This window comes from Lepidochelys kempii, chromosome 7, assembly GCF_965140265.1.
Source record: "Lepidochelys kempii isolate rLepKem1 chromosome 7, rLepKem1.hap2, whole genome shotgun sequence".
Taxonomy (NCBI): Eukaryota; Metazoa; Chordata; order Testudines; family Cheloniidae; genus Lepidochelys; species Lepidochelys kempii.
In genome coordinates, this window is record NC_133262.1 from 12,091,078 (window position 1) to 12,115,489 (window position 24,412).

The window sequence follows — 24,412 nt, forward strand, 5'->3', positions numbered from 1 at the left end:
CCTGTGTTGCACCTGTGTAAATATGTAGTAACTACAGTAATTGATTTCAAGGGAATTATGCCAGATTCACACAGCTGTGAACTGGGAGAAGTGGTCCACTACCATTTTTTTTTTCAATTAAATCTGAACTGGAAACTTGGAGTTTTTTCCACCCCTAATTTGTATGTGTCGTTTACACAGAGATACGGGCACATTTTATATAATGACAACTTAAAACACATTCCCTCAAAAGTCTGAAGCCTAAAAACAAATGAATTAAGACTTTCTAGCAGTGCCTCTTGCTACTGTACTTCATTAACAGTTTCTAAAGAAAGGGACACTATTCAGACACCTAACATAGATGCCGTATTTTGATGGCTAAGGTTACCGCTGTCCTGCACACCATGCAATCTAAACACTTCAAGCATGGCATAGTGATTGTTAGGTCTGTGACTACATAGTTACAATACAGATTTGCTTCCATGCTTATAACACCTGCATATCAAAGCATGGGCATGTGTAGTAGGGCCTAAAAGCTGACATATTCCTTTGGCAAAGTTGAAAGAACTCCAAGAGCCTGTGTTTGTGATGCCAGAGCTGAGTTGTTGCTGCTCAGCGGTCTTTGTTTCAGGACCCGTCTTCGAGACTCTGTTTTGCAGACTGAAATAAAGACTTGGATTTATCTTTCAGAGCTTTGGCCAACCTCCCCAGCTCCTTTATTATTGTTGATTTGTATTACCATAGCGTTTTAGGGAGGCAGTGTGGCCTAATGGATAGATCATGGACCACTCATGGGTCAGGACTCCATTGCACTGGGCATTCTATTTTTCAATGCTTCTTTTGGCTTCGGTATAATGTTTTGGAATAATTAACTACAGTACAAGGATACAACAGGATGGACAGCTATTCCCCCCACCCATGCTACATGCTGCCTAAATGAATACAAATTAATGTTTAAATGATGCTATTTATAATAGATTTCTGTTTTATAGCTACCACTCAAACTAACTATGCTCCACTGATGGGGCTTCAAATGATTCATCATTTGCACCATCTTGGAATTATTGATATAATGTAGAATTGGCTAGTTTCTTTGTAAATGCTTCCCCCCCCTTCTTACCAATAAAAAAGCAGAAACACTTTCGCATTCACCCTTCGTAGTCACACAGTGATATCAACCATTTTACATAAATCATATGAATAATTTTCCATGTTCTTTAATGTAATTCCTATAGGATAGATTTTTAAATAGTGGTCTACAACATGGAAGGTGTGTAGAACCTGGTTAAAGTCAGGACAGCAATTTGGCCAACTGTATGAAATATTTCGAAATAGACTGAGATGTGGCTTTTTTTCACATATTGTTACATTTACCATCACTGACCATTTCTTCTTCTCTGAAATACTTTCCTGAAGACCCCAACAAATGCTATTTTCCCACCCCATATTGCATATCGAAGTGAGTCCTGCTTGGATAAATAAATATTAACCTTGCCAGACTCTTGAGCTAAGGTGCAGTTTCACAAATGGAGTCCAGCTTAAACTAAGATTCATCAGAGCCTTTGGGAAACCATGGTGCAAAGGCTCTTTTGGATCTCATTCATCACAAACGTACTTGCCAATTCACAATCCTAGGAACAGGATTCAAAAACTTGCTCATCCAAGAAAATGGCCTCTACGTTGCCTTTTGATTTCCTGTCATACAAGCTTGCACCATTTGGAACAGCTATACACTACATGGGTAGAGGTCACATACTCTTATTTGGTTCATAATTGGCTCTTTTAGTAGACTGAGAATATGTTGGATTTAGAAGCAACTGGCAGGATATGAAGACCATGCGTTCTTCTTAGTAACATTGCCTAGCTGTGCCGAATGCCATTTTGAACATAAGGTTTAAATGGCAGAAAAGCCCAGGTTGGATTTTCCTTTAGTTTGGCTTGAGAAGGAGCAGCTGAATTTTCTGAGCAGAAGCCACGCAAACAGGTCTTGCTATTGCTGAGATAGGGAGAAGGATCAAAATATGAGCAAATGCAGCTTGGGGAGGGAAGATAAGAAACTAAAGAAGGGAGTGGAAAAGAATGAAAACACAACATTTATGAACTTAGTGGGACAGTAAAGCTACTCACATCCCTGTTTACAGGACTGGAGTCTTCAAACAGTAAATCTAGCTTCTGTCCCCCAACTCTGCATGTCTTGCATGCCAAAAATGGATACTTTGTTGCTGGTGGCACTTAGGGATATAAAAGGGCTGTCACTTCTTTGCATTTCAGTACACATTCCATATCTTTAAATAATAATAATGTATAATAATAAATTCTTAGCTCCTCTATAATACAGTTTATCTGGGGATCTCAAAGTGCTTTACAAAGGAGGTATCATTTTAATTTTACAGATGGATAAACTGAGGCACAGCTAGGTGATGTGACTTGCTCAGCATCATTCACCAAGCAATAGAAGGGCTGGAAATAAACTCAGGTGTTCTGAGTGCCAATCTATTGCTCTATCTTCTAGGCAAGACTGCCTCCCTTGAAAATAAAATATTAGGAAGGGAAGTGGAGAGTCATCAAAAACTAACACAAGTTTAAGGACTAAATGTTTAAGGAAATGGGCCCAGGCAGATCTATATTACAGTATAAGAAACGTATGAAAAGAGTACGTAAACCTAGTAAAGTCAATGAGAATCTTTCTGTTGACTTATATACCCTTTGGATCCGGCCTCATAAGAGCAGATATGGGGAAAAAATAGAGAACTGGCAGTTAGCAGGAATGCTGCTAAGAATATAGGCAAGCGTTGTGGTTGGACTTCTTTACAATGTGCTCTTCTGAGTACAAATATGTGATATTGAGAGGGCAACATATTCTGAAATATTCCAATATTGCTTAATGTTATAAATATTTTATTAGAATAATAGAAAAAAATGCATACAGATAACCATAGGATACACACACAACTGAAAGTTTAAGGATAAATTTCATACTTTTCAATATGAAACAAGATACTCAGTACATATCTCATGGAGATATATAACAAAGTTAAATAATGCACTAGAATAATCATGAAAATGACACTGCAGAATTTCTTAAACAAGAATAGAAAGATTCACCTTTCATTGCATGAAACTGAACTATATATTTACTAGGAATGTCTGTTTCCCCCCATGTGTGGCTGTTTAGAAATGTCAATGGTTAGCCATATTGAAAAACAACTAGCCATTCATGTTTTTACTATGTATGTACAGTATATACAGATCTTGCTTGGATAGCTAGCAAAATAGTTTGTGTGTTATATTAATATGAATTTGATATCTGAATGCATATTAAAACATTACTACAGTGATGTCAGAATTTTACTGATCTTGGTTCACTTGAGGTTGACATTTTTGATTTTTTGTCTGTGTTGTAACAATTCTTTGAGATTAAACTGAAAAAAAAATCATTTTTATGTCACATGAACATCTGACACTGTGTAATTTGCTATTTGAGTGAAAGCTGTCTGAAAGGATAGAATAACATATGATCTGGCTAAGCTTTGCAAATGTAGAAAATCAAATGTACCAGGTTTGGCATCTCTTTTATATATTGCTATGGAACACATAGATTTAGAACAATCTCTGTAATAACAAGGACAAAAAGTCTTTGCTTATATATATCTATATCTATATATCTATTTCTATATATCTAGTAAAAGCTACTATTGCCATAGTCATACCAAGAATTATACGATGTTTATGGGATTTATTACAGAATGCCAGCCCAGCTTAGACACAGAGGTCCCTTTCAACAACCAAAAGGAGAAATCTGGGTAGCAGCAATGCTAAAAGGGAGCATAGGAATAATAGCATATATTGAATCAGGCATAGTTTGCAATGTGATGTGGTAGACAAGGGGCCAATGTAATTTTGGGCTGAATATTCAGAAGAAACACATCCCAGAGCAGGAAGACAACAGTACCTTTCTATAAGGCCATGGTGCATCTGCACCTAAAATACAGTGCTCAGTTCTGGGCACTGCATTTTCCAAAACATCTTGGGATGTGGGAATTCAGAAAAGGGCAACAAAAATGATCCGGGACCTGGAGAGATCAGGTTATGAAGACAGAATATAGTGCTAAACACGTATGCAATAACCTGGCAAAGAGATGAATGAAGTAGGAGAATGAGAAAAAAAATCTATAATTAATTCAAATACATATAAATGGAGAGAAAGAACTTGTGTTCTTGAAGGGAGGTATAAAAATGTATGCTGACTATGAGGAAAAAGAGAAAACCTTTGAAGTGTGGCTCCCAAGAGAAGTGCTGGAAACCCTGTCTCCTGGACTTTCAAAGGTAAATGGGACAAAACATTGACAGGAGATGGACTAGGTCTTTTCCATCTCTAATACCTATGATTATCTGGTAGATTTAGAGTAGATTATATAAAAGGACAGTATGCAAGCTTATCTGAATGTACTTGGTAAACACACTGCTTTTAAAAGATCTCATTGTCCAAGATTTGTCATTAGATTCCAGTTAAATATGCATCCATTTTATTCTGTTTGTGTGAATTAGAATTATTCTATCACAATGACACGGGACATACTCAAAACAATTTAGTGTCGCTGCAAAAAAATGGAGTTCATCATAGAGCTAAGGTGTATCTGAGACTCTGTGAAGCTCTCAAACTGTAACATAATACTCTTACTCTCATTTACATCAGATTTGACGAATGTATTATGTAAACTCCTTTGGTTCAAGTATTAAGGCATTTTAGATTCCTTTAAAAGGATTTGCTGAATTTTTATATGGTGGGGTTGGTTTTTTGTTTTTTGTTTTTTTACTTTCCTCTACAATGGAATATGAAGTATTTAAAAACACAGAGTTGAAAAAAAACCCATGCATAACCACTGCATTTTTTTTTTAAAAAGCACTTTTGTTAGTAACGGATTTAATGTATCCAATGAATGACAATGTATCACCACAACACTGCATTAAAAGTCAAGAAAGGTACTATCCGTATGAAGCTGGATAAGCTGTAGACGTTCCAGATTGATGCACCAGAACCTCTTGCATCCATACCTGTGACAAATGAAAAAGTTTGGGATTAAATTAACGCAAATATATATGAGGTCTCAAAACATGTTACCAGTAAGGACTCTGGGACAGATCCTCAAAGCTATTTAGGTACCCAACTCCAATTAAAAGCAGTGGGAGTTAGGAACCTAGATACCTTTGAGTATCTCGGTCTCTGTTATTTTACAGATAAGATTTATTACAGTTCTTCATTTCAGCTAATCAAGGCAGGGTTTACTAAATAATTCTAAATATTTATAAAGAATTGAAATACATTCACATTTCAGGAGCATTCATGGAACTGTCTTCATCTTTAAGATTATAAATAAAAAAGAGCCATATGAAAAATGAAAATCTGATTTTTTAAGATACATACATACACACACACACTTATGTATATATATAAAACCTCACTCTCTCTCACACACACACACACTATCTAATTTACATGGTAATTTACCTATCCAAAAGAAGGAAGTTTATCATGAGTAAGGACATGTGAATGTTAACTGATTTCCTTTTTAACAACTTATTACCATACAACATACAAGCATGGGTTTTTTCCTTTTAATCAGTAAGGACTCCATTCATATAAAGACTGGTTCCCACAACTGCTGTCTGTGGATGTCAGGCGCAAAATCATGATTCAGTTAACTAAAACAAAATAGGCAGTGTGACAAAATACTGGGAACATATATATAAAATTAGTGGTGCCATTTAATGCCTATTGTTGAAGCACTTTAATCCCAGATGTATATATGATTAACAATTTCTCTGTTAATTTCAGATGCTAGTTAGCGTTACTTTGCATTGTGAAACTCAATTAAACTAAGCTCAAGTCACGTTCATGATCCTTACGGTATTATGTCTGTCTTGTATCCTGTCATCGGGGTATAGAACTTTTATAAAACATTAGCAGAACAAAATCTTTCATAAATCTTTTTCAGGAGGCACACACTTGGCCAAATCCTCAACTGGGGTAAATCAGTGAAGCCCCATTGACTTCATGTTGAGAAACTCTAAAGCCTAAGCATTCCCAGTGTACTATATTAGCGTTACTTAAGGGACTTCCTTTTCCGAACATTGTCACTATCTGCGTTCTTTCTAGATGGCCAGGGAGTTCAAGTTAAGGTTATCTAGCCAGGAATACAAGTGAGTTCCTCTCTCCAGTCCTTTGATCAACCTATAGTAGGTACTTATGTAACAAGATGACGTCACCCTGAGCAGAGCATCAGCATGACACTTACTTGGACTCTCACAACCTGGAGCAACAAAGATCAGAATTTATGCTCCTTCCGCATCCGCTTTGCCACTAAGTTTTGGAATGAAATGTCAGACAATATGTCAACAGAGGAACCACAGCGTTGACAGGACACTGATCTACGAGTCCGATGACTTGGGTTCTCTTCCCAGCTCTGCCACTGACAAGCCGTGTGGTCTTGTGCAATCACTCCACCTCTCTGTACTTCTGTTTTCCCCTCACGCTTTGCCTGTTTAAAATGTAAGCTCTTCATGGCATGCATCATCTCTTACTAAGCTATATGTATGGTGCCTAGTACTGTGGGGTTCTGATATCAGTAGGCTTCTAGGCATTACTGTAGGACAAAATAACGACACCTCATATCAGTGACTACATACTAGTCAGTTTGGGAATCCTGATCTGATCACTGCTAATGCCATCTCCACCATCAGTTGTTGCTTTTATTTCTATGATGTAATCCTCATTGAACGGGAGTAAAAGTTCTGCTGATGTCGTATTTGTGTTCAGTTCATTCACATGGTTTTGATTGCTAGTCCTGAACAAAACCTGCAACAACAACAGAAAAAAACAAACAGAATTTTTGGTGATGCTGCATGCAGTGTTTCTTCTACCATGTACTGCTCTGAATTTTGTTTTCTGAAAAAGGGTTAAATTCTAAAAAAAAAAATACAGGGGAAAAAAATCTCAGTTTTGGTTGACTTCATGTAGCAGAATTATACTCAATATCTAGAAAGGCAATAAAAGCAGATAACATTAATCAAGCTCTTTTATCCCAGCTTTAATCTAAAATGGCACAATATATAATGATAACAAATGAATAATATATTCTCTTGAGTTTCTTAGTAATTTATTGTTCTATAAATTATCCCTCCACTTGGAACCTGTCATTATCTAGATCAAACACTTCAAGCAATAAATAGAAAGGGGACGCAGAGAAGGGAGTTAATAAAAATGTGGAAATTATGGGCTATACTGGAATAAGTTCAGCAAGTATTGAATGATTATTCTGTCATGGAACTTAACTGCATGTGTCCTGTTGCATTTTAAATTGGGAGCTATATCCAGCTCTGGGTTATGTTGGCTTCCATTGAGGTAACCCAGGGTTACAGCCCAGTGTTAAAAAATTGTCCTTGGAGGAGAAAGGGTATTATTGGTGATGGTGTCACAGTAGGCCAATGTGCCCACAACCCCCTTTCTCCCTTAAGGTCTGGATTTGGCCAGCACAGCTTCCAGAGTAGGTGGCCTGACTGGGAAGATAGCACGGGCTGAAAGCCCAGAGAATATGTTGATCCAATGCTTCCCCCAGAATAGCATCCATCAGACGAATTCTTGCACTCAGAGTCATCCTTGGATGCCAGTGGTAATTGCACGAGAATAACACAACTCCCAATGGTATTGGTGGGAATGGAGTGAAAAAATAGCACAAGTCCACTGGAAATGTAGGCATGACATCCCACCATAAGTTGCCAGTGCCTATCTACATTATAGGGAAAAGTTTACTGGGCCAAATTTTATTCAGTTGGTGAAAGAGACAAGCTTTTGAGCTACACAGAGCTCTTCTTCAGGTCTTGATGGAGAGCTCGATGTAGCTTGAATGCTTGCCACCAAAGGAAGTCAGTCCAGTAAAAGATATTACCTTGTGTCTCTGACTTCCTGGGACCAACACATCTACAACAACACTATCTACATTATGACAGCCTCCTGCGTTGCCCTGTAGGTTACAGTACTGCTCAGAATCTTAATAGCGTTGGCACACCCCTCCCACTCTCAGCCCCACCTCTGAGCCAAGACATGTCCCTCAAAGCACGACTCGTGCGAGGTGGACCTCGGAGAACAATTTTATGGCTTTCTTCCTTTATAATGGCTGTGCTGGGAGAATTCTCCCCTGGCAAATGTGGGGCTTTCAGGGCCTCTTGATGCTGCTCCAGGGCCCTTTTACTTGGCGTAAACAGTCTGAAGCAGGGGTAATGATCTCTCCTCTAAGTGCCTAAGTCACTTTGTAAAATGGGTTTTAGGTGCTTTTGAAAACTTTTACCCAGTGTAACAAGACTTCAGTAGTAGGTGTTTGTATTGTATTTATTGAAGCTACAGCCAAGGCAACCTAATGCTGTGTCAAATACTGCAGAAGAGCTAGGGTTGAATCTGTGACTATGTATATTTGCAATCCAACTATGACCTGCAAGCCCAATGACCTAACTTTCCAGGTGCCTTTCATAGGCTGTAACCAACCATCAGTCTCTTGTTAACACAACCCAGAATGGTTCGAAAATGCTGCCAGAATTCAGACGTGTGATACAAGTACTGTTTACAGTAATAACATTGAGGAGTGCAAACAAATATAGCTCTGTAGTAGCATCCTCTGTAATTAACTAAAGAGATAGCAACTGTACAGGGCACATATAGATTTATAGAACTCTCTGAACATTGTTTGCTGCTAGAATACTATTAACAACAAAAGTTTTATCAAGGCAGTGGAAGTTTTCCCACAATAGTTAAAGAGCCATGAAATTATCAGTTTGACACATGGCAATACTAAATCAGTTGGGCCAGCATTGCAGTTGTGACAATTTCCACCAGCCAAGGATCTGGCTCACTTTGTTTTGTTTCAAAGGAAATAAAATAAACAATGGCTACAAAAAGGAGGTGCGGTAAAGATTTTTGGGAGTGGTATCATGCACCCCATGATCAGAAGTTATGCAAAATGGCTGCATCTGCAAGCATTTTAAACTCTACATTTGCTGCCTTGGAAATGAACAAGCTTAAAGTGTGTTGCCATAAAGTACTCTAGCTATACTGTTTTTACCTACCTTATATCCAGTTACTTCAGATTCATTCTCCATTGCTTTCACTTGCTCCCAGTTCAGTACTACCTTGGAATCTGTAACATTCCATATAACATTTCTTGGAGGCTGACTGGGTGCTTGAAATACAGAATGAAAGCATGATTTTAATTTACTTGGCATTAGTGATTTATTATACATCAGCAAATAATAGTTCAGGTAATTGACTGTCATTACACGTTAGATGTAAAAGCAACTCAAATAGAGCATCATCATTTGTAGACTGTATGGTTCAGAGACTAAATTGGAAAAACAGAAGAGGAGATAAACAGAGACACGCAAAAATGTTATTTCTGACTTATTAATCTATGGTCCTTCATTGAACATGGCCAGATAAAAGCTTTTGTATCAAGATATAAAAATAATGAATTAGAACAAATTATAGTAAGTGGAATGATGATACAGACCTTTTACATCTTTAACATTTTGTTAAGACTACAAATATTTTGCAATGAATAACTTGTTTGACAAATTTAGTCTTTCTTTATTTGAATTTATTGGTTATGGCAAAAGTATTTGATATTTCTTTTGCTACTTTTTTTTTTAACTCTGTGGTATGATTATGAAGAGTTATTTGTAAGTTTTCAATAATTCTCATTAGAGCTGCAGTCAGACTGGTCATTGGTCAGATAAATCACATAGTATTCTCTCTGATCCCTGACCGGATAAGGCCAAGATTTTCAAAAAGGACTAGTAAATGTTGGGTGCCCAAATTTTTGAGACAACTCGAAGGGCCCAGATATTCAAAAACAAGCTCACAACCTCTGAAAATCAGGATCCCTTAGTGTCTCGAGTTGTGAACCTAAAGAATGAGGCATCTGGAGTCACCAGTCATCTCTGAAAATCTTGTCCTGAGCACATAACACACTTGAAAAGTATAACAGCCTACTAAAGCTGCCAGCTAATAGAGTTAGCTATTGCTCAAGGAACATAAGTCTAAGCTTTGGTGCAGAACGGCCAATATCAAACTATGGTAATGACCTTTGGTGGAATTTGTAGTATGAGCATTTTGAGTGCAAATACTCACTGGAACAAAACTAAAATTGTTTCACATAAGAAACTTTGTAATTTTTCTATGAACATGCATATCAGTAAATCTGGACCTCACATATGTTCAGACAAAGCAGACACAAAAGGTGTATAGATAAGGCTTGAGAAGTCATTTTAAAAAGTCAAGCAAATATTCTCTTTTTCCAGTATTTTTCTTGCTCTGATTACTAAGTAGGATTTACCTTGATGAACTAATATCCAATTTCTATATATATAAAAGGAGTTTGTCAAATAAAGTTTTTTATACCCGAGAGCTGAGTGTTATAGCGTATTTTCGTAGTTCTCACACATTGATATTAAGATTGGATTTGAGAATAAATAAATTGTTCCTTTAAACTCATAGCAAAATAGTAATATGACATCTGCAAACAAGTGGAAAAATACACAATAATTATGCATGAATCATAGGCCTCTACCACTTGACTTACCGAAGTAACTCACAAGTATAGATGGGCTAATAATCAATTTTTTGGTTCAGTGGATGAACCAAAAAAAAAAGAAATTTGCTGAACTGGATCAACAGAAACAATTTAAAAAATATCCACTGACATTAGAAAAGTAAAAAAAAGTATTATTTCAGATCAAATGAAATGTTTTGTGTGACTCAGAACAGAACATTTCATTTTTGAGGGTTTTAACCTTTGTAATGTTTTCATAATAAAACCGAGTGAACTTCCAAAACAAAACCTCTTTCCAAGACAAAAAAATCAAAATATTTTGTTTCAGAAATGCCAATATGAAGTGTTTTGACATTTCTGATTTTTTTTATTTGACCAAAACAATTTGCCAAAATTGACCCAAATCGATGAATTCTTTCATGACCTGAAACAACTGGAACCTGCATTTTGTGCACACACACAAAAAATTGCATGACAAATTTTGCCCACCTCCAAGCATGTGAATAGTTCCACTGACTTCACCAGGACCACTGATATACTTAAAGTTAGTTACATGCTTAAGTACCTTGCTGAATTAGGCCTTCAGTGCAGAACATATGTTCTAATGAATTTTATAAAAATTGCAAGTAATTAAAAAATGTTAAATTGTTTTATCATTTGGGTCTATGAGTGAAGACTTGCACAGTTGTTTATCTGAACTTTTGCATAATTCAAGCTTTTTAAGGCAGAACAGCCATTCTTGATTTTTGGTTTAAAACTATTAATTCGCATAAAGATAAATGCACAATGTAATGTTTAAACCTAAAATATGTTGCAAAAATATTCTGTCAAATATTTGGGATAAACAGACTATAACTTACTGAAAAAATTCAAAACGCTTTTTTCTGAAGAAAAATTAATTCTCCCCAAAACAGTTAACGTCCAACAGCCAGTGTTTGGAATGTGATAGTTTTAGTCCACTATTCCACTGACTTCTCTCCTATGCAAATAACTAAAATGTTCCCTTGCACAATGTCCTTGACTTAACCCAACCTCTATAAGCTGAATTCACAGCTTACTAGCTTTATGTTAAGTTTATAATTAATAGAACTATGGTTGTTTGAAAACGATTTCTGCCTCTCCAATGGCTAGGACAGTAACATGATAACCTAAACAGGAGTATTCTGCTGCAGGAGATATTACAATAACTGATTCCTTCTTGCTTCATTTCAGGACCTTCTTTACCAGTTGCCAAGCCTATACAGAAACTTATATTTGCATCTCTCTATACCACATCAAGAAGTTTCAATTAAGAGAGAGCATCTAATCATTATAGACCAACTGTGAGATAATTGACCATGATGGGAATTATGAGTCCCATGCTGAACTGAAACCTATTAAAAATGAAATGTGACTGGTTGACTTTCCCTCAGAGAGTTTTAATTAGGTTTATTCCTGGCATGGTGACACAAAATGAATTTTACCATTAGATTTATGGGAATTAAAATAGGGGAGTTGCTCTGATGGATCAATATATTGCACCTCTGCTTTTAGTTCTGCCTGATGGGATTGAAAACAATGAAGCTATTAGGGCAAGTTTTAACAGCCTTTGCTAGGAAGTCACCTTCAGTGATACTCTTGCAAGGTTAAAAAAAAAGTGATGATACTCTCTTCGAAATATGAAAGTGTGCATAATATTTAACAAGGGGAAACATATTTTCAAAGGTGGTTGATACAGAACCTGCAATGGAAACAATTTAGTATGGCTTACAGCAGTGTTTTTAACCGGTGCTTTCAGACCCCCAGAAGCAATCAATCACTGGAGTTGTGAGGCAAACTTTATAACAATCTAATGCAAAGAAAATCTTGCTTTCCCCCTTCTCTGAACAGCCTTACCCATGCAAGTCAAGTTTTCTGTCAACCTCGCAAAACACCCACAAATACATTTATATAGGCTTAGCACTGAAACACTGTCTTTTTACTCTTACTTTTATAAGATATGAAGGGGGGCACATTTTTTTTTCTTTGAATAAGGACTTGCCAGCCTGAAAAGGTTGAGGAACATTAGCGTTAGGCATAATGCAGTGATTATGAAGAGAACATTGACCATTATATAGATTGTGAAGTTGAACTCTCATGATCCATGACTATGGTATGTCACTTGTATGTTTCATGTTAGAGGTTAATATTAACTAATATCTTAGAGGTTGTATGCTAAAATGTGGGAAGTGCAATTGTAACATATATAATCATATGCACAATAAGAAGTGCATTATTCAAGAAGATCTGAGGGGGTATTGGTGGGAATTAAAAAGCTTAAAACTGATGGAGCTGATGGAAGAAAGGAACACTTATTTTCAACAACTTTTAATGAAAAATGTGTCCACGATTCACTGAAATTTTTGAATTTTCAAATTCTTCAAACAGTTCTGCTCAAAAGAAAGTAGAGAATGAAAAGAAAGGGATAAGATGGTCATTCTTCTCTGACGAGGAATGTTTCATGAGTAGAAAGTTTGGAGCAATTCTGAAAAAGCCATGTTTGAATTAAAGTTTTCCTTAGAGAAGATGAGAAGACTTGAAACATTAAAGTTCTTTACATGAGTACTAAAGTTGTGCAGAAAGCTGTTTACTTTCACTTAATCTGAGGGATACAAAACAATCTTAAATTGCCACATACTTCTGTTGTAGCATAATTTATTTACCTTCGTTACTCACTACCAAAATATCGGTGTGTAGCTAGAAACTTTTTAATCAGCCCATTCCATCTACCAGATGTATTCATTCAGGGCCAAATCAAAGCCCGCTGAAGTCAATGGCATGAGGCCTTAATTCAATAATTACCACAGTCAAGTGGTTTTGTTTCACATATATTCTTCCAAGACACCACAATGTCACAAAATTAGGACTGCAGCATCAGTGAATGGGTCAGGCAGTAATCAGCGGATTTAGGGAAGAAAACTTGCAGAAAAATATGAGCAAGAACACTCAGTAAAATGATATTTAAACTGGCAGTGGTGTTTTTACTTAACACTTTTTGATACGGGATATAGTAGAATCGACAATACTATAATCTAACCATTCTAATAAAACAATAATAGTTAGCATTTCTATGGAACACTTTTTTAATTCTAATGGGCAAAATCCTGCCTGCCTTACTCATGTGAGTAGCCATAATGATGTTAACTTTATTGGTACTATTCTTCAAGGGACAGAGTCTGATAAACTGGCTCACATAATGGCATTGGCCATGGGACTACTCAAGGTAGAATTCCATTAGTAAATATATCAGAGTCTGGCTCTGAGTATATATTTGGCCCTTTATTCAGATTTACTTGTGGATTTATGTTAGTTAAAAAGCAATGCTTCAAAATGTATGGCTTTGATTCTGAACTGTGTTTAAACATCAGAACACACACAAAACATTTCCTGTTCTGTGGAAATTATCACAGCCTTTCTGATTATTTGTGTGTTCTCCGGAGTTAAATCTTGTTTTGGTAGTAAAGTGGTATCTTGTGAGTAATTTGGGCAAGAGAACACAAGAGTCAACATGAGTGATTGTTTTGCGTGAACTGCAGTCCACCTCAAAAGTCAGGCTCTAGAGAGCTTATATTATAAAGCCATGAAATATTCAGAGAGTCACTTGGTTCCATATAGCAGAAGCTTGTTTTTCAATATAATAAAATCAAACCTGACTTTTGAAAATTCTCCGTCAGTAAGAAGAATTTAGCAGTCCAGATTCACAAATGTTTGGAAATCAGAGGTGGTGACTTTCAGTGAGTCAAGTCCATAAGCATGTTTGATTTTTGCATAACCATGATCATGCACAACATCCACAGAAGTGGGTGTTGGTTCGGAGGTTGAATTTGAAAAATGGTGAGTGTTCTATTTTATATGAAAATCTGGTTCATTTGTTCCTCTCATCATTCCCAATAATGCACACGTTCTCCCTTTTGCCAGTAAATGATGAAAATCCATTATGGCCTTCCCCTCATTTATTTAGACTGATGATACCCACGTGTCTTTTTTGTGGTGGCATTTACTGTAGCGCTAAAGGGTCCTGACCCAGCACTGTTGTATGCCCGGACAGCTGTGTAATACACTAAGTTGCTCTTCAAGCCTGTTATTCTTACTGATGTCTCATTCCCTGTAGCTTTTACTTTATTTGAAGATTCTTCTTTTCCACCATTATTCCAGTACCTGACCTAGGATACAAAACATAGTGAGTTAAAATGCTTTTGTGACATAATGTTCATACACAGTATTATGTTTGATTCCTATAAGTGCTTTTTTCTCTCTTGAAAATGGTGGAATTACCTTAAAGTTCCAGAAGTAATACATATCCTATGAAAATAGCATCCCTATTGCCTATCTGGTTTTACCTTTCAAAGTAATATTTCTCTCTTAGTGTGGTTATAGAAAAGAGGAAACTGAGATGTTAGAGACTATTTGAAGGAAAATGATGACAGAGGAAAAGCATTAGTTCATCATTACATTCTCTGCCCTGTGCCGATTGGCTGTTTGCTCCACCCACTCCCTCCCTTACAGTCTCTTCACCTCAACTTCCCTCCATATGTGCCCCTCTTATCCTCATCTTCCTGCCCTGTCTCCCTAACCTCCCTTTCTCTTCAATGTCACCTCTCCCCTCACTTTTCTTTCCATGTAGCTGGTACCCTCCTAACTAGGCCCTCCACCCCCAAAAATCATAGAATTAACATGACGTTTGCTGCCAACATATTGTTCACTCTGTTTGTGTGTTCTACCCCTTCTCCCACCCTATGTCTGCCTCATTTATTTAGACTGTAAGCATTTCCGGGCAGGGGCTGTCTAGTATTTGGTGTTTGTACAGCACCTATCACAATGGGGCCCCATTCTTGGTCCTTAGGCACTATCGTTACAAACATGATTAACAATAATAAATAAAAAATAATACAACACACATTAAACTCATTAGAACACTTTATCGTATACAACAGTTCCTTTGGAAATTAAAGCTGTCATTCAAAAAATATCAGCTTGACACAGACGGAGAGAGAGAGAGCCAGGACTACCATCACAGGCATCGCTATACAATACATGCCCATTCTGGTGGGCTCTCAAAGATATTCGGAATGAGACACCAAGCTTAGTCAGAGCGAGAGAAAATAAATCATCTACTATATATAACCAGTACATTGGACATCAGTGTCCCTCGCCTCTGTTTTCCAGAAGCTGGGAATGGGCAATAGGGGATGGATCACTTGATGATTACCTGTTCTGTTCATTCCCTCTGGGGAACCTGGCATTGGCCACTGTTGGAAGACAAGATACTGGGCTGAAGGATCTTTGGTCTGACCCAGTACAGCTGTTTTTATGTACTACAATGTCAGCTAGAACTGATCCTGATTTTCAAGAAATATTTATAATTTTTTTTTCAAAAGACCAGTAAAATTTGCATTCTTCCTTTTCTACCAGTGCTAATATAGGCAAAGATTGTGACTAGCACAACTCGGGAGAAGGAGCCATGGTGGCTGTATGCAATCTTTTGTAGCTCACAGATACTGAGGCCAACTGGGAACCAGCCAAGCCCTTGTCACCCTGAATGTTGTTCCAATTAACATCTGGCTATGTGAGGAACCAAGGGCCCATTCTGACAAATGGAGCATCAGCCAGGTGGGATACCCAGCCACAGCTTCTTTCTCTTGTTACTCCTGAGGGAATTCTGCGCCAAAAATTTAAAAATTCTGCACCAAAATTTTAAAAATGCTGTGCACAATACTTTAAAATTCTTCAAAATTCTGCAAATTTTATTTGTCAAAAAAAATGTGGAGGCTCCAGCATGGCACTGGGGAGCACGGGCCACTGGCTGCACAGAGGTGGGAGATCACTGTACAGCTCCCTATCCTGGGACATGGACTCAGTGGTGACTTAGCGCAAGGACCCTGACATAGCGCAAGAACCAGGCCTGCCCCAGAAACACCCCAGAGCCCTGACCCTCTGTGTCAAGTGCACCAGGTGTGGGCAGGCAGGCTCAGCAAGGCAGGATCCAAGTGTGGAGAGGCTTAGTGTGGGGGAGAATCCAGGTTGAGTTGAGAGGGTTCTGTGTGTGGCAATCTGGGTGTGGCCGGCTCAGTGGGGGATCTGGGTGCGGGGGGGATCTGGATGCACAGGGGCTTGTTGGTGGGTTATGGGTGCAACGGTAATGGGACTCTTCATGGGGGGTCCAGATGTAAGTGGATGAGGCTCAGCAGGTGGGGTCTGCGTCTGTGTGCTGGAGAGACAGAGCTCAGCAGGGGGGTCTGGGTGTGAGAGACTCAGTGGGGGGATCCAGATGCTGGGGGAATGGGGCTCAGTGGGGTTGGGATTCAGGTGGAGCTGGTTGCGGCTCAGTGTGTGTGGAGGGGATCTGGGTGTGGGTGGCTTGTCGGGGTGGTCCAGCTGCAGGGGCAGTGGGGCATGTTGGGGGGGGATTTGGTTGTGGGGGGTTGAGGCTTGGTGTGATAGTCTGGGTATGAGAGGGTCTGGATGCACGGGGGTTGGACGGATGGGGGAGCAGCTCCCTGTACAGAGATTTTTCTCCCCTGCAGCTGAGGAGCAATGGCTGCAGGAAGCACGGTGGGGGAGGGGAGTTTGCAGAGCTTCCTACAGCCGTGGGAGAAATCTGGGGGTAGGTCTGACCTGGCCCCGGATGCCGTGCAGGGTAAGAGGAAGTACCATCCTCCCCTGCCCATCCAGGACTAGCAGCTGAGCCCGATGCAGGGTAGGAGCCACCAGCTGGGCCTTCCCCAGTACCGCCTCCTGCACCACAGTGATTTACCTCTCTGCTGCATGCCCTGGGCACCTGAAACATACTTCTGGGGAGAGTCGCATGACCGCTTTTGTGGATTCCCTTTGCTTTCCCATCAGAAAGTCATTTTTGTGCAGGGAAACAAAGACATCTGCGGGGGACATAAATTCTGTGCCTGTGCAGTGGCGCAGAATTGCCACAGGAGTATCTTGTATGCATATCACATGCTGGGGAATTCTCAGGGACATAGTTAAGCTAGCTCTTTAGCTGACTGGTACTTCTGGACCATTGCATTAGCAGTGAGAAGAAGGATCAGGTTCTGGCCCCCAGGATCTCTGCACTTTGAATCTCATTACATATATACATTTACACACTATACAGATATCTTTGTTCTAATACTGAATCACACACAGCACAGTATAGTAAAAATCCTTTGTCAGCATGAGTTTGGGAGGGCCATAGTCCTCATTATTGGCAAGATGATTATGTGGGTCATCTTGTCTCTCTCTGAAACAGACCAGCCTCCCCGTTTCTGCTTGAATAGGATGGCCATCTCAGATAGGCTGGACTACCAAACTGGGCAGCTAGATAACGGCAAAAAAATGAAAGGACAGCTCTGCTGTGAAACTTGGGTCCGCAGCCAATCAGCTGCTCTCTACCTTGAAGACTCAGCAAGCTATATCCCCTATAATATTTCAAACGGATTTTGGGCCTGGTTTATTTTGTACTCAAATTTCAATGTCAGTTTAAATAAAGATGATACGTACCTGCCATTTTATATATTCCTCTCCAAAGCAGTAGGCATATAATCAGATATATACAGCTGAAGCCAGACCCACATTTGAAGAGCTTTAGTAACTAGAAGTTTGTCTTGGCTAGACGAGCATTCTGTGATCAGCAGGAGGTGCAGCAAATATCAAGGCAGGGAGGTATGCAACACCAACAAGTATGGACTGCCAGAAGTTCTCATTCTGGCTGCAGTTTTTGTGAGCTTGTAGTAACTGGTCTGGTGTAGTGCAGCAAATAAGACAATGCACAAGGTCTGCACAAAAATCGGTGACTATTTTGTTCTTGCATTCCCAATACCAAGATTATATGTGATGATAGCATGTGCCCATTTAGACACAGAAGCATAAAGTAAACCCTAATGTATTCTGGCTTTGAATAAAATGCTTCTTAGGCACCTTCCCCTCAGAGATCTAGGTGGAGGGAAGAAACCACAGGATACTTGAGTTAATCATTTTCAAATAAAGAGCTGTTAATGAAAAAGCAGATTTCAGACATAAGGATGGCCTTACTGGGTCAGACCAATGGTCCATCTAGCCCAGTATCTTGTCTTCCGACAATGGCCAATGCCAGCTGCTTCAGAGGGAATGAACAGGACAGGGCAATTATTGAGTGATCCATTCCCGGTCGTCCACTCCCAGCTTCTGGCAGTCCGAGGCTTCGGGACACCTACAGCATGTGGTTGCAACTCTCACCATCTTGGCTAACAGCCATTGATAGACCTATCCTACACCAACCTATCTAATTATCTAGTTATAGTTTTGGCCTTCACAACATCCCCTGCAATCAGCTCTACAGGTTAACTGTGGGTTTTGTTAAGAAGTACTTCCTTTTGTTTGCTTTAAACCTATTGCTATTAATTTCCTTAGGTGACTCCTGGATCTTGTTTATTTGAAGAGGTACATAGCATTTATTTATTGACTTTCTTCACCCCAGTCATGATTTTATAGACCTTTATCATACCCTCCCGCACTTAGTTGTTTCTTTTCCAAGCTGAATAGTCCCAGTCTTCTTAACCTCTCCTCACATGGAAGCTGTTCCATACCCTTAATCATTTTTGCTGCCCTTCTCTGTACCTTTTCCATTTCTAAAATATAATTTTTGAGATGGGGTGATCAGAAGTGCATGAAATATTGAAGGTGTGGGCGTACCATGGATTGATATAGTGGTATTATGATATTTACTATCTTATTATCTAAACCTTTCCTAATAGCTCATAACATTTTGTTCGCTTTTTTGACTGCCGATGCACGTTCAGCGGTTGTTTTCAGAGAATCATCCACAATGATGCCAAGATCTCTTTCTTGAGTGGTAACAGCTCATTTAGACCCAATCATTTTGTATATATAGTTGGGATTATGTTTTCCAGTGTGCGCTACTTTGCATTTATCAACATTGAATTTCATCTGCCATTTTGTTGCCCTGTCACCCAGTTTTGTGAGATCCTTTTGTAGCTCTTCGCAGTCTGCTTTACTATTGAGTAATTTTGTATTGTCTTCAAATTTTGCCACCTCACTGTTTACCCCTTTTTCCAGATCATTTACGAACACATTGAACAGCACTGCTCTCAGTACAGATCCCTGAGGGACACTGCTATTTACTTCTTTCCATTCTGACCATTTATTCCAACCCTTTGTTTCCTGTCTTTTAATTAGCTACTTAACCATGAGAGGACATTTCCTCTTATCCCATAACTACTTACTTTGCTTAAGAGCCTTAGCTGAGGGATGGTGTCAAAGGCTTTCTGAAAGTCCAAGTACACTATATCCACTGGATCACCTATGTACACATCTTTGTTGCCCCCCTCAAAGAATTCTAATAGATGGGTGAGGCACGATTTCCCTTTGAGAAAGCCATGTTGACTCTTCTCCAAAAAATCATGTTCACCTACGTGTCTGATACTTCTGTTCTTTACTATCATTTCAACCAATTTGCCTGGTATTGAAGTTAGGTTTACCGGCCAATAATTGCCAGGATCGCCTCTACAGCCTTTTTAAAAAATTGGCATCACATTAGCTATCCTCTAGTCATCTGGTACAGAAGCTGATTTAAGTGATAGTTTACATAACACGGTTAGTGGATCTGCAATTTCATATTTGATTTCCTTCAGAACTCTTGGCTGAATAAGTTGCTGGTGACTTATAACTTTTTAAAACTTCTCCATCAGCACCTGAATCTGGACCAGTTCCTCAGATTTGTCACCTAAAAAGAATAAGCTCAGGTGTGGGAATCTCCCTCAGATCCCCCTCAGTGATGACCAATGCAAGAATTCATTTAGCTTCTCCACAATGGCCTTGTCTTCTTTGTGTGCTCCTTTAGTACCTTGATCATCCAGTGGCCCCACCACTTGTTTGGCAGGCTTCCCGCTTTGGATGTACTTAAATTTTTTTTTGTTATTAGTTTTTGAGTCTTGCTAGTTGCTCTTCAAATTCTCTTTTGGCCTGTGTAATTATACTTTTACACTTGACTTGCAAGAATTTAGCTCCTCTCTATTTTCCTCAGTAGGATCTGACTTCCAATTTTTAAAGGATTTCTTTTTGTCTCTAACGTTTTTGCCTCTTTTAGTCTGTTTAGCCATGGTGGCATTTTTTTTTGGTCCTCTTACTATTTTTTAAAAAAGTTGGGGTATACATTTAATTTGAGCCTCCATTCTGGTGTGTTTTAAAAAGGTTTCATACAGCTTCCAGGCATTTCACTCGTGACTGTTCCTTTTAAATTCCGTTTAACTAGCTTCCTCATTTTTGTGTAGTTCCCCTTTCTAAAGTTAAATGCTATGGTAGTGGGCTTCTTTGGTTCCCGTCACCACAAGGATGTTTAATTTCATTACATTATGGTCACTATTACCAAATTGTTCAGCTATATACACCTCTTGGACCAGATCCTGTGCTCCACTTAGGACTAAATTAAGAATTGCCTTTCCCCTTGTGGGTTGCAGGACTAGCTGATCCAAGTATTAGTCATTAATGGTGTCTAGAAAATTTATGTCTGCATCCCACCCTGAGGTGACATGTACCCAGTCCATATAGCCGAAATCCCCCTCCCATTATTATTGAGTTTTCTATTTCTAGACCCTATCTAATCTTCCTGAGCATTCCACAATCACCATCCTGGTCAGGTGATCGGTAATATATTCCTACTGCTATATTCTTCTTATTATTATTTGAACATAGTGCATGACTGCTAAGCCACAAATCAATGATTAGGAAATAAAACATAATTATGGTCATGCTACCTTACTGGAGGGAGCATAGTTAAAAGGATTTACCTCATAACCCAGTAACCGTCCACTACTCATTTTCCAAGGAATGGCATTCCAGGAAACTTCAATTACTGAAGATGACAAGCTTTTTGCAGAGACACCAGAAGGTGCTATGGTAGGCTCTGTATTTGAAAATAAAAATATAAGAGAACAATAGTAAACAGGAATGGTAAAAGGTAAAGAGGAAAATAAAAATGTCAGCACGGCTTTTGAAAATGGCCTTAATGATATCTGCTAAGCAAATATTCATTCAGCTGTTGTAATATTATCATATCAAACACACATTAAGAAAACCATTCAAGAGATGATTCAAACACATACCCTCTTCAGCAGAAAACACTGTGGTTACTGGGCTAAATGGTCCTTCTCCTTTATTATTATATACACCAACTTTGACTTCATACGGTGAAAATGGCAGGATGCTTTCATTTCTAAAGACATATCTTGGAGTATCAGGAGATGTGACTACAGTCTGTATCCATGTTGTAATGCCAAGAGGTCGAAAAGCAACAACATATCCAAATCCTTCACCGTTTTGTAATTCCTCAGGAACAGGCTGTGCAAAAACAAGGATACAAGTTCATGGGCTATGTACGGTATATTAAAGAGTGCTCCCCTGAGGCCACCTCACAATTTGTACTGTAAGACTGCCTTTAACAACAGAATATATTGTTAGTAACGTTGCTTGTTTTTCACTAAGTAAATTGGATTGACAGACACTGAGTAAATATTTTAAAAAATGTTGGTCACATTTTATATTAAGGTTCCATTTATAATTTTTTTATAAAGGATTAAAATGATTAATTGATATTTGTATGAAAAATTAATAAGTTCATGAGGACAACACTTGCTTATTACTATGGGTTATAACTATTTAACATCTACTGAAGTGAGAACCATCTATAACACATAGTTCTTATGAATGTAATGTGTTTATAACATTTATTAACCTTTTATAAACAATTTATAAATGAAACCCTTAATATAAAGTGTTACCCAACTGTCTTCTTTACTCTTATATGCCAGCCTGGGAAGTCCAAAACTAGCAGAATCAAGGAGAAGCTCCAGAATGCCACTGGGAGTGGACAAAATTAAAGGCATACTTCTTCTGCTTGACTCTTCAACAATATTTCTACACTTCTCTTAACATTTGTGCTAAGCCAGAAGTAGTCTCAGGCATGTTAACTATATTTTCTGTTGATTCTGTTCTAGGACAGTAACTAATGGAAGTGAAAGCGGGAAGGAAATATGCATTGCTCACATTATAGAACGTTACCACACTCATATGTCCTAGATGAGATGCTGCTGAATGCAAGGGGGCTGATCTCTGAATGGGAATTTGAATGAAAAGAGTTATTCTTGGAAGAATATCTCTTGCCAGAAAACTTACATCCCATGTTATGACAAGTTCAGACCTGCTGCCTCCTCCCCCACTTACTTCAGATGGAGCTATTTCAGGAACTGTGAAGAAGAAACACATAGTTTAGATAAACATATAGACACATACTAAACAGATGACATTGTATGACACTAATCTATGCTTTGAAGGGAACTCAGAGTTTTACTCAATTTTGTTGCTCAAAACAGGGCAGTTGTTTCTCCACCGTTGTGAAAGAAAGCACCAAGTACTTCCTGCACTCATTTTGCTTGGCACAGAACTTACAGGAGGAGCTCACTGATCTGTAGGATTGCACCCTATGTCACATTTGTGGTTTAAAATTTAAGAGCCCCCGAACAACTTGAGACATGCTACAAGCCATCATGCTGGGTACGCGACATAGACCACTTGTGCAATGCTCTTACTTAGTGTAACTACCACCTTATTGGAATTCATCAACATATTCTCTTGGGACACATGTCTTATATGTACCAGGTGCACCAAGATCAAAAGGGAAGAAGAAAAGCAAAAGTGACAGAACTAACCAAACTAACTTGATCTATGAATGAAAAAAAAAAATTACAACCTATACCTAACCTCAGGATAAAGAAATTAGCAGTAACCTTGCCAGCATGACAGCATTAGATTTTCATGAGAATGATGATTATTGAATAATTCCCTCCCATGTCCTGAGCAGAAGAATATTACTGTTAGATAATCATACGTGCATAATTTATGCTCCAACTCTTTGTATACTCTATAAACATTTATGATGCTGATTAAAAAGAAAATCCCACTCTTCACTTATACTCAAGTTTCTCTTCACTTATACTCAAGTTTCCTTGTGTTTCTCAAGCATTAAAAACAGGTCTTGTTGGATAGAGTAATTTTCTAGCCTTGTGCTTTGCTTTCTTCTTTTTTTTTTCTAAAGACTCCTTTAATACTTCAGTGCTTCAGAGAAAATGCAACTATTTAGTGACCTTCTCTAGTAATTCCATCCTGTAGTGATTAAAATTGGTTTTCCTTATCTTAGCATGTGAGCACCAGACTGTGTGCTTTGTTATCCATCAGCTGTGAGTGTTCAATAGCGCTAAGGGCAGAACATTAAGTGTGTGAGGAAGGCAGCGCTCCCATGAAGTACTGTGTAAACAACTGGTTACTGTCTAGTACAGGGGTGGCCAACCTGCACCTGAGAAGGAGCCAGAATTTACCAATGTGCATTGCCAAAGAGCCACAGTAATACGTCAGCAGCCCCCCGTCAGCTCATCCTCCTGCCCCCAGTGTCTCCCACCTGCCGATCAGCACTGAACCGTTCATCCCTGCGCCTCCCGCCCACCGTGATCAGCTGTTTTGTGGTGTGCAGGAGGCGTGGGGGAGTGGGAGGGGGGAAGGAGGAGCACGGGCACAGCAGACTCAGGGGAAGGGGCCAGGGCCTTGGGGGAAGGAGTGGAGCAGGACCAGGGCCTGGGGCAGAGCCAAGGGTTGAGCAGTGAGCACCCTGTAGCACACTGGAAAGTTGGCGCCTGTAACTCCAACCTCGGAGTTGGCGCCTATGCAAGGAGACGCATATTCACCTCTGAGGAGCTGCATGTTGCTCCAGAGCCAAAGGTTGGCCACCCCTGGTCTAGTACAAATGATGCTTTCTTCTGGTTGAACTAAGTGCAAATGTG

At 38.9% G+C, this 24,412-nt stretch overlaps 1 protein-coding gene across 5 annotated transcripts in view; it reads right to left on the reverse strand.

Moving 5' to 3' along the window:
• Window positions 1-2,906: 2,906 nt before the first annotated feature.
• The window catches only part of CNTN3 (contactin 3), a 264,229-nt gene continuing 242,723 nt past the window's right edge, over window positions 2,907-24,412 (reverse strand). For all 5 annotated transcript variants that reach the window (XM_073351137.1, XM_073351139.1, XM_073351135.1 and 2 more), the window contains 7 exons: window positions 22,755-22,825; window positions 21,686-21,920; window positions 21,371-21,486; window positions 14,572-14,758; window positions 9,097-9,209; window positions 6,667-6,835; window positions 2,907-5,034 (listed from right to left, as the gene is read on the reverse strand). In XM_073351137.1, the coding sequence (XP_073207238.1) occupies window positions 4,931-5,034; window positions 6,667-6,835; window positions 9,097-9,209; window positions 14,572-14,758; window positions 21,371-21,486; window positions 21,686-21,920; window positions 22,755-22,825 (995 nt within the window). In that variant the 3' untranslated portion in view covers window positions 2,907-4,930. The remainder of the gene's footprint in view (window positions 5,035-6,666; window positions 6,836-9,096; window positions 9,210-14,571; window positions 14,759-21,370; window positions 21,487-21,685; window positions 21,921-22,754; window positions 22,826-24,412) is intronic.